The sequence below is a fragment of the Piliocolobus tephrosceles genome, chromosome 3, assembly GCF_002776525.5.
Source record: "Piliocolobus tephrosceles isolate RC106 chromosome 3, ASM277652v3, whole genome shotgun sequence".
Classification (NCBI taxonomy): domain Eukaryota; kingdom Metazoa; phylum Chordata; class Mammalia; order Primates; family Cercopithecidae; genus Piliocolobus; species Piliocolobus tephrosceles.
The window spans coordinates 131,504,595-131,515,971 of NC_045436.1; the positions used below are offsets into that span (position 1 = coordinate 131,504,595).

At 46.0% G+C, this 11,377-nt stretch overlaps 1 protein-coding gene across 3 annotated transcripts in view; it reads left to right on the forward strand.

The window, feature by feature from the left end:
* The first annotated feature begins 6,123 nt into the window (after nt 1-6,123).
* SPINK2 (serine peptidase inhibitor Kazal type 2) overlaps nt 6,124-11,377 on the forward strand; it is a 12,262-nt gene continuing 7,008 nt past the window's right edge. The window contains exons 1-2 of one of the 3 annotated variants that reach the window (XM_023192235.1): nt 6,124-6,353; nt 7,224-7,258. In XM_023192235.1, coding sequence (XP_023048003.1) covers nt 6,194-6,353; nt 7,224-7,258 — 195 coding nt within the window. In that variant the 5' untranslated portion in view covers nt 6,124-6,193. Of the gene's footprint in view, nt 6,399-7,223; nt 7,259-11,377 lie in introns of all 3 variants that reach the window. The other 2 variants (XM_023192236.1, XM_023192237.1) reach the window with 2 other exon arrangements.

An 11,377-nucleotide genomic window follows, 5' to 3' on the forward strand; every position in this document is an offset into this window, starting at 1 on the left:
TTGAGATAGAGTCTCACTCTGTCACCCAGGCTGGAGTGCAATGGCGCGATCTCCGCTCACCACAACCTCCGCCTCCCAGGTTCAAGGGATTCTCCCTGCCTCAGCCTTCTGAGTAGCTGGGATTACAGGCACCTGCCACCAAGACCAGCTAATTTTTGTATTTTTAGTAGAGACAGAGTTTTGCCATGTTGGCCAGGCTGGTCTCAAACTCCAACCTCAGGTGATCCACCCGCCTTGGCCTCTCAAAGTGCTGGGATTACAAGCGTGAGCCACCGTGCCTAGCCACTTAGATTGTTAAGAAGCTGCCAAACTCTATTCCAGAGCAACCATACTATTTTATTTTATTTTATTATTTTATTTATTTTTTGAGATGAAGTCTCGCTCTGTCACCCAGGCTGGAGTACAGTGGCTCGATCTCAGCTCAGTGGAACCTCTACCTCCTGGGTTCAAGCGATTCTCCTGCCTCAGCCTCCTGAGTAGCTAGGATTACAGGCGCACGCCACCACGCCCATCTAATTTTGTTTTTGTATTTTCAGTAGAGACAGGAGTTCAGCATGTTGGCCAGACTGGTCTTGAACTCCTGACCTCAGGTGATCTGCCCACTTCAGCCCCTGAAAATGCTGGGATTACAGGCATGAGCCACCGTGCCCAGCCTATTTATTTATTTATTTATATTTTTGAGGTGGAATCTCATTCTGTCACCCAGCCTGGAGTACCGTGGTGCGATCTCAGCTTATGGCAACTTCTGCCTCCCGGGTTCAAGTGATTCTCCTATCTTGGCCTCCTGAGTAGCTAGGATTACAGGTGCACGCCATCATGCCTGGCTAATTTTTGTATTTCTAGTGGAGATGGGGTTTCACCATGTTGGCCAAGCTGGTCTCAAACTCCTGACCTCAAATAATCCAAACTCCTGACCTCAAATAATCCACCCTCCTCAGCCTCCCACAAAGTGCTGGGATTACAGGCGTGAGCCACCATGCCCGACCAGAGTAGGTGTACTATTTCACATTTCCGTGAACAATGAGTAATCCACTTTTTCCACATCCTTGCCAGCATTTGATGTTACTACTGTTTTTTATTTTAGTCATTCTGACAGGTGTGTAGTGTTACTGCAGTTTTTACTTTGCATTTCCCTAGTGGCTTACAATGTTATGCTCATCTGCCACCTGTATATCCTCTCCAGGGAAATGTCTATTCATATCTTTTTGCCCACTTTCTAATCATGTATTTTTTTTATTCTTGGTTTTGAGATCTCTTTATATATTTTAGACAAAATATGTTCTCCTGGTCTACAATTTCTCCTTTTCTCTCTCTCTCTCTCACTTTTTTTTTTGTTTGAGATGGTGTCTTGCTGTTGCCCAGGCTGGAGTGCAGTGGCGCTATCCCGGCTTACTGCAATCTCTGTCTCCCAGGTTCAAGTGATTCTTGTGCCTCAGCCTTCTGCCTTTTTTGTTTGTTTGTGTTGAGAGATGGAGTGTCCCTGTGTTGCCCAGGCTGGAGTGCAGTGGCTATTCACAGGTGAGATCATTAAGCACTACAGCCTCAAACTTCTTTTTTGTTTTTGAGATGGAGTTTCGCTCTTGTTGCCCAGGCTGGAGTGCAATGATGTGATCTCGGCTCACTGCAACCTCCGCCTCCCGGATTCAAGTGATTCCCCTGCCTCAGCCTTCCAAGTAGCTGGGATTAAAGGGATGTGCCACCACACCCAGCTAATTTTGTATTTCCAGTAGAGATGAGGTTTCTCCATGTTGATCAGGCTGGTCTGGAACACCCGACCTCAGGTGATCTGCCCACCTCAGTTTCCCAAAGTGCTGGGATCACAGGTGTGAGCCACCGTGCCCGGTCTATACTAGAGCATCAAACTTCTGAGCTCAAGTGATCCTTCTGCCTCAGCCTCCCGGGTAGCTGACATTACAGGTGCTTGCCACTGGCCTTGCTACTTTTCATCTTCTGTTTTTTTTTTTTTTTTTTTTCTTTTTCTGAGAGTTTCACTCTGTTGCCCAGGCTGGAATGCAACGGCATGATCTCAGTTCACTGCAACCTCCATCTCCCGGGTTCAAGTGATTCTCCTGCCTCAACCTCCTGAGTAGCTGGGATTACTGGCATGTGCCACCAAGCCCGACTAATTTTTTGTGTTTTTAGTAGAGACAGGGTTTCACCATGTTGGCCAGGCTGGTCTCAAACTCCTGACCTCAGGTGATCCGCCCACCTTGGCCTCCCAAAGTGCTAGGATTACAGGCATGGGCCACTGCACCCAGCCTCATCTTCTGCATAGGTTTTTTTTTTTTTTCAGAGCAAATGCTTTCTCCTATGCTTTTCTCTAAAATTTTAAAGTTTCATATTTTAAGTCTATGTTTCATTTTGAGCTAATTTTAGTATAACAGAGCTTGCTTTTTTATGCCTATGGCTGCATTTCAAAAGCCTAGAATTGATTATTAAACAGGTGTTGGATAATATGCTTTGATGGGGTAAGTAATAAGATCTTAGTAGGCTGTAGCATGAGCAACAGTGAAAGCTCTTCTCTAGGCCCCTATGATGACAAGGGGAGCAGCAGGAACTGACAGAAAACTAAAATTGAAAGTCAGACTTCTACAGGCAGAATTAGCTAGATCATTCATGATAAAAAAAAAAAAAACATGATTTTAAAGGTAGTGACCAGATAGTAAGACTGAAAAAAAATTTCTATTTTGCCTAAATTGTCTAGACACTTTATCAATTTTTTAAATTCATTTTGAGCTATGGTAACCTAAGCAGCAATGAATACCTAAAAAATGACTAAAAACCAAACCACAAGGATTAACCACAAAACAGATCTCTTAGCTTGCACCTGGTTTTATCCTCTAACAAACATGCCAGTGGTCTGCATGGCCATTTTTTGGGTATGTTTGGCTTAAGGTCAGTAAACTAAGGCCCATAATCTAAATACGGCCTGCTGCTTATTTTTGTAAAGTCTTATTAGAATATAGCCATGCCAGCTGGGCACAGTGGCTCATGCCTATAATCTTAGCACTCTGGGAGGCTGAGGCATGCAGATCACTTGAGCTCTGGAGTTTGAGACCAGCCTGGGCAACATGGCAGAACCCCGTGTATTAGTCCGTTTTTACAATGCTGATAAAGACATACCTGAGACTGGGAAGAAAAGAAGTTTAATTGGACTTCCAGTTCCACATGGCTGGGGGGCCTCACAATCATGGTGGGAGGTGAAAGGCATTTCTTACATGGTGGCAGCAAGAGAAAAAATGAGGAAGCAAAAGTGGAAACTCCTGATAAACCCATCAGATCTCCTGGACTTATTCACTATCATAAGAACAGCACGGGAAAGACTGGCCCCTATGATTCAGTTATCCCCCTGAGTCCCTCCCACAACATTTGGGAATTCTGGGACATACAATTCAAGTTGAGATTTGAGTGAGGACACAGCCAAACCATATCACCTACTTCTACAAAAAATACAAAAATATTAGCTGGGTGTGGTGATGCATGCCTGTAGTCCCAGCTACTTGCGGGGCTGAGGTGGGAGGAGGCTGAGGTTGAGGCTGCAGTGAGCCGAGATCACGCCACTGTACTCCAGCCTGGGTGACACAGCAAGACCCTCTCTCAAAAAAACGAAACAAAACAAAACAAAAAAAGAATACAGTCATGCCCATTCATTAAGTTACAGTCTATGTCTCCTTTTGCATTACAATGACAGAGTTTAGTTGTGACAAGAAATCAACGATACTTACTATCTGGCCCTTTACAGAAAATGTTTTTTGACCGTTGTTCTTGGCTCACAAATGCTGAGACAACATGTGAAAAGCACCATGATAGAAAATATTTCTAAGGTATAACTATCAATGTTTTTGTTTTTTTTTTTGAGACAAGTTCTCACTCCTATCACCCAGGCTGAAATGTAGTGGTGTGATCATGGCTCACTGCAGCCTCCACCTCCCAGGCTCAGGCGATCCTCCCACTTCAGCTTCCTGAGTAGCTGGGACTACAGGTGTGCGCCACCACACTAGGCTAATTTTTGTATTTTTTGTAGAGACAGGGTTTTGTCACCATGTTGCCTCCCTTCCCCTGCCCTCCCTGCGCCCCCTGTGAGTGGCGCTGGCAGTCCAACTCCTGGGCTCAAGCAATCTGCCCGCCTCTGCCTCCCACAGTGCTGGGATTACAGGCATGAGCCATCCTGCCAGTCAGTCAACTCTTTGAAACAAAATAACGTAAAGGCAGCTGTATCCACACACATCACATTTATAAGAAATCTATCTTGAGGTGTAAATGGCTTTTCTTCTGAAGCTGAAATTCCTACTCACACAACTCTGAGCATTGCCCCTGAGTCTGGGGTCAGATTTGTGTTCCCAGAGCGTCAAAGGTGTTTGTAAGCAAGTGCACATGTCATTTGGTAACAGACATCCAACACAGTTGAGAAAGCTTTATATATAAATTATATTTTCCCAATTCTTGATAAGAATCTTCAGCAATATGACCTGTGACCATTTTATGACTGTTGTTCAAAGAACTGAATGTGATGTGACTTAGAAAAGTACTAACATTCATTTCAAATTTACCCCTTGGCCTCAGATAGGATACCAGCCAGAACTTAGCCATGTGTGGTGCCAAGTGGAGTTGAAAACTGCACAGTGTCTTCTTGTTCCAGCCCTTGAGGTTGCTAAGGTCAAGGGGTGGGCATGGGAACATGCCAGTCATAAGGTGATTTTCCATCAGCTCTACATCTCCCCTTCTATACTCTGCTATGTGGTGCCAGGTCTCAGCAGACCTCATTTCTGCTTTTCCAGCTGGCTTCCAGAAGGTTATGCCCATAGGGTCTGTGAGGGGAACACCAGAAGGCAGGAGGAGGGAGAAGGGACTGGCTCCTGCCTGCTGGCTGTTTCTTTCAGCAGTGCCACAGCAATGACTCTTCATCACTCTGACAGAATCAGCTGGCTCCAGTCTCCAGCACTTTTTTTGTTTTTTGAGACAGAGTTTCACTCTGTTGCCCAGGCTGGAGTGCAGTGGTGTGGTTGGCTCACTACAACCTCCACCTCCCGGGTTCAAGAAATTCTCATGCCTCAGCCTCCCGAGTAGCTGGGATTACAGGAGTATGGCAACATGCCCACTAATTTTTGTATTTTTAGTGGAGACTAGGTTTCACCATGTTGTCCAGGCTGGTCTCGAACTCCTGACCTCAAGTGATCCACCCACTTCAACCTCCCAAAGTGCTGGGATTACAGCACAAATCTGACCCCAGACTCAGGGGCAATGCTCAAAGTTGTGTGAGTAGGAATTTCGGCTTCAAAAGAAGGGCTGGGCAACATGGTGAGAACCCCTCTCTACAAAAAATGCAAAAATTAGCTGGGCATGGTGGCATATATCTGTGGTCCCAGCTACTTGGGAGAGAGGCTGAGGTGGAAGGATACCTGGAACTTGGGAGGTGGAGGTTGAAGTGAGCTGAGATTATGCCACTGCACTCCAGCCTGGGCAAAAGAGCGAGATCCTGTCTGAAATTTAAATAATAACAATAATTTATTATGTATTTTCAAGTAGCTAAATGAAAGGATTTTGAATGTTCTCAACACAAATAATAAATGTTTGAGGATCCTGTTTTGATCACTACACATTGTATATATCCAAATATCACTATGTACCCCCATAAATATGTACAACCATTATGTGTCAACTAAAATAGTTAAAAAATATATTAAAAGAGGGAAAGGCGGAACGCTTCCTGAGAGCAAGGACCTCCTTTGTTGAGGTCAGGGCTGTGTCTTCAGCAACAAAACACTATCTGGGACTTAGTAGATGCTTAAGAAATAGGGGTTGATTGACAGAGCTCCCAAGAGTTCCACGAGGGTTCCCTAGGGCTCTCAGGTTCTTGTATGTCGGAGGGAGAGGTCTTCCCCTTAGTCTCCTCGGCGGGAAGGAGAGGGTGTGGGGCAACAACCACCCCTTCCTCTATCTCCCTCGCCCCCTCCTTCCCCATGGCCCCCTCCCCCGTCCTTGTACCTTTCTCCTTCCCAGCCCTTCCCGGTTCTCCCTCGACCCCCTTCACGGCTCCTCTTCCCCCCGCCCCTCTTGCCTTCGCCACCTACCCCTGCACTTCCTCCCACTCTCGCCCCGCCCCTTCTTCCTCCCTTCCCCCGCCCTCCCCGCGCCCCTTGCGAGTAGCGCTGGAACCAGAGCGCAGGGGCCAGACGCCCGGCGCGGGAGGAGGATGGCGCTAGTGGTGCTGCGCTTGGCGCTGCTGCTCCTGGCAGTTACCTTCGCAGGTAGCGCTCGGAGCGGTCCTGGAGAGCGGGGACCTCTGGAGAAAAGCGGGAGAGGGAGTCACGCCGGCGGCGGCCCCTGCCCGGCTCTGGGCGGCCTCGGCGACGGTACCCGAGCGGCCGTTACGGGCGGTTCCCCAGAGGACCTGCCAGGTGGAGGAGCGCGAACTGGGGGGGTGTGGTTAGTTCTTGCTTGGACTTCACTCCCAGCTCCAAGGACACCTGCTGTCTAGAGCGCTTTCTCTGTTCAAGTAGATTTTCAGGTGCCCAAGATGAGGAATTGGGTTTTTATGGTCCCCGATATGGGCAGGAATGAGGAATTGTGGATGCTTACGAGAAAGGGGCTTTAGTCCACACCTCTCTTAAAATGGAGTTAAAATGCTCACATCTTGCATTAAATTTTGTATTTGTTACCCCGAGTTGCAAAGGAAAAGAACATCATGAACTATTAATTAAGGGTTACTTCTTTGGCCAGCTGCGGTGGCTTGGGCGGGTAGTACTAGTTACTCCGGAGGCTGAGGCGGAAGGCTCGCTTGAGACCAGGAATTGAAGCTGCAGTGCGCTAGCGCGACTTTTATTCCGTAGCTTCAAAGTCTTTTTTCAACCAAACCTAACGGGAACAGAACCAAATGTTATTTCTGTGTGCTTGTGGGGAGAGGTGCCATAAAAAACTGAGTATCCTTTCTGGAGGAAGTGGGATGGGGACAGTTTAAAGAAGGTAAGATTTAGAGGGGAAAATAGAAGATGTGACCTGGATAAATCCCAAACTGGATTTTAAAACATCCTTATGAAGCTGGGTGGCTCACGCCTCGAATTCCAGCACTTTGGGAGGCCTAGGCAGGAAGATCGCTTGAGCCCAGGAGGTCAAGACCAGCCTGGGCAACATAGCAAGACCTCATTAAAAAAAAAAAAACGTCCTCATGAACAATACTTTACTTTGATCCCATACTGTAAAATGTCTATGCTTTCTTCTTACAGGCCCTCTGTTCCGTCGATTTTCAAAATATAAAACGGTAAGTAGGAAACCACTTGTACTGTTTCTACCAATACAGTGAAGCCCAAAACCGTCTGGGAGGGAGGCTGGCTTTCAGATCTGACCTGCCGCTTTTGAAACCATTGAGGACTGCGTTTGAAACCAGGTTGTCAGGCAGCCCTTTTGATTCAGATAAAAGTGTACATTTTAGTTGAAAACAGCTCAGTCTTTGTTTCTGTTAGTATTTCCTTTAAAGATTCAAAAGGTCCTTAGAAAAATAGTTATGCCTTGTACTAGATATTTTATGTACTTTTTCAAATTAAATTGTGAGGATGTAAATGGAGACCAACCAAATGAGAACAAGCAAAGGCTATGTTTTTCAGGGCTTGTTATAGCAAGAGAGTCAGCCTCAGCCACTGTCACTTGCATTTGAGCAGGGACTCGAGTCAAAGAGAGGAGTGCGAAAACTATAGTGGAAAAAAGGAATGGTTTCATGTATGGCCTGATTGGAGGCTGTTGGCACAGGGAAGCTGCAGGTGAGCTAGCTAGAAGCAGGACATTCTATGGTATGGGTTAGGGGTGCGTATTTTATTTTCTCTGGTTGTCCTAAGTTGGAATCAAGGACAGAAATTATGGAAGCTGTCAGTTAGTAATCAAGTCTTAACCATTTTGCGGCCGGGCGCAGTGGCTGATGCCTGTAATCCCAGCACTTTGGGAGGCTGAGGTGGGCAAATCACGAGGTCAGGAGATCAAGACCATCCTGGCTAACATGGTGAAACCCTGTCTGTACTAAAAATGCAAAAAATTAGCCAGGCATCATGGCACGTGCCTGTAATCCCAGCTACTGGGGAGGCTGAGGCAGGAGAATTGCTTGAACCCAGGAGGCAAAAGTTGCAGTGAGCTGAGATCACACTACTGCACTCCAGCCTGGATGACAGAGTGAGACTCCATCTCAAAAAAAAAAAAAAAAAAAAAAAAAAAAGGCCTAGCCATTTTGGGCTGATTGTTAAAGGGGTTATTATTTGGCTTCCTGGGCTGTCACTAGAGATAGCAGTCTGATTTCCTTCAAGTCTGACTTATAGCCGGCTGGCCCCCTGGCTTGGTTATTCTAAATAATGGTTTGAGTTCCTGGGCAGGATGCTGCAGGTTGTGGGTCAGAGTTCTGTTTTATATAAGGTCTAGTCATTGTCTGTTTATTTGGTCTCTCAATTCTCACAGTGATGTTGTAAGATAGACATTATCTGACATATGAGGATATTGACTTCAGTAGGTTAACTCTGAGCATTCAGCTCGGAGTAGATTTCTTCCAGGAAGCCTTCCCATGCGATTCCCTTCCTCCAAAGTAGAGATGTAGATATATATACACACACACTTTCTCTCTGCTTACCTGTACTGCATCATCATCACCATCATAACAATAAATACTTAGATACCTATGTGCCACACCAGTGTTCTAAATGCTTCATATATAATAACTAATTTCATCTTTCACAGTACTGTGAAGTAGGGATCATTATTTCATTATTATCCCCTTGGTCAAGGTCACATGGAAGTGGTGGAGCTATGCTTCTCATCCAGGCAGTCTGACTCCAGATCCAGTGCTTTTCCCTACCCTGTCACAGCTTTAGATTGTAGTTGCCTGTTTGCCTATGTCCTCCAGGAAACTATGCCTGTTGTCAGGTATAATGTCTTATTTGCTATTTGGTGCTCAGTCTTCAGCATCTCATGGATGCCCAATAACACTTTTAGTCAGTGATTCGGTTTGCTTGGGTTTGATTTTCTTTTAGAAAATGGGAGTTATGGTACCTTCGTTTTAAGGCTGGGATTAGGGTAAAGTGAGTGAGTTCCTACATGTAGAATTTAAGAAGGCATTCACACTCAGGAGGCAATGCAAGTGCTGCAGGACCTGCTGTCTTTTTTTTTTTTAGACAGAGTCTTGCTTTGTCATCCAGGCTGGAGTGCAGTGGTGAGATCTCTGCTCATTGCAACCTCTGCCTCCTGGGTTCAAGTGATTCTCCTGCATCAGTCCACCAAGTAGCTGAGACTATAGGCTTGTGCCACCACACCCGGCTAATTTTTTTGTATTTTTAGTAGAGACAGGGTTTCACCATGTTGGCCAGACTGGTCTCGAACTCCTGACCTCACAGGATCCACCCACCTTGGCCTTCCAAAGTGCTGGGATTACAGGATGAGCCACCGCTCCCGGCCTGGAACTGCTGTCTTTTGACAGGATTTTTTTTTTTTTTTTTTAATTGAGACGGAGTCTCGCTCTGTCGCCCAGGCTGGAGTGCAGTGGCCGGATCTCAGCTCACTGCAAGCTCCGCCTCCCGGGTTCACGCCATTCTCCTGCCTCAGCCTCCCGAGTAGCTGGGACTACAGGCGCCCGCCACCTCGCCCGGCTAGTTTTTTTTATTTTTTAGTAGAGACGGGGTTTCACAGTGTTAGCCAGGATGGTCTCGATCTCCTGACCTCGTGATCCGCCCGTCTCGGCCTCCCAAAGTGCTGGGATTACAGGCTTGGGCCACCGCACCCGGCTTGACAGGATTGTTAAAAGGATGACTCACACGAGATCTTTGGTTTGGCTGGTTTTTGTGCAGTGGTGTTTACAACTAATTGATCACAACCACAGATTTCTCTGTTCCTTTTTCATTCCACTGCTTCACTTGACCAGTCTTAAGAAAAAAGAGAGAGAGAGAGAGATTGATCTTTGGTTTTTCTTCCTTATTTCCATTGCCACTGCTCTAATTTAGGGCCCCCATTATCTTGCACCTGATTAGCACAGTGGCTTTTCAATGGGCTTTTGCCAGCCTTTTGGTATCTTCACTTTCCAGTTCCTGCTACACACTGCTGCTCCAATTAGTCTCTAAAATCTTGACTGAATGTAGCATGTCTCTGTGCAAAATCTTCAAGTACTTCTCATTGCCCACAGAGAAAGTCTAACCTCATCAACACAACCTGCTTTTCTACCTGTACCTTCTGGTGTTTTCTCATAGTATATCCTCCTCTATTGTTAGTACCACACCTTTTTTTTTTTTTTTTTGAGATGGAGTTTCATTCTTGTTGCCAGGGTGGAACGCAGTAGCACAATTTTGGCTCACTGTAACCTCCATCTCCTGAGTTCAAGCAATTCTCCTGTCTCAGCCTCCCAAGTAGCTGGGATTACAGGCGTGCAACACCATGCCTGGCTAATTTCTGTATCTTTAGTAGAGATTGGGTTTCACCATGTTGACTAGGCTGGTCTCAAACTCCTGACCTCAGGTCATCTCTCTCCCAGAGTGCTGGGATTACAGGCGTGAGCCACCGCGCCCAGCCTGATTACTGTAGTTTTATAGTAAGTTTCAAAATGAGGACGTGTGAATCCTCCAACCATTTTTTCTTATTCGAGAATGTTTTGGCTACTTGGAGTCCCTTATATTTCTATCTGAATTTTAAGATCAATTCGTCAGTTTCTGCTGCAAAAAAAGGCAGCTAAGATTTTGATGGGGATTCCATTGAACTTGTATATGTATTTGGAGAGTATTGCCATCTAAAAGTGTTAAGTCTTCTGATCCATGAACATGGGATGTCTTTCTATGTATTTAGGCCTTTAATTTCTTTCAACAATGCTTTGTAGTTTTCAGTATACGTGTCTTACACTTTGTAAATATTTATTCCTAATTTTTTTTTTTTTTTTGAGACAAAGTCTCACTCTGTTGCCCAGGCTGGATGCAATGGTGTGATCTCGGTTCACTGCAACCTCTGCCTCCTGGGTTCGAGTTATTCTCCTGCCTCAGCCTCCTGAGTAGCTGGGATTACAAGCGCATGCCACCACGCCCAGCTAATTTTTGTATTTTTAGTAGAGATGGGGTTTCACCATGTTGGTCAGGCTGGTCTCAAACTCCTGACCTTGTGATCCGCCCGCCTTGGCCTCCCCAAGTGCTAGGATTACAGGAATGAGCCACCACGCCTGGCCTTTCTAGATGTTTTATTCTTTTTTTTTTTTGAGACAGTGTCTCACTCTGTTACCCAGGCTGGAGTGCAGTGGAGCCATCTTGACTCACTGCAACCTCCGCCTCACAGGTTCAAGTGATTCTCCTGACTCAGCCTCCCAAGTGGCTGGATTACAGTCTCCCGCCACCATGCCCAGCTACTTTTTTGTGTGTGTGTGTATATATATATA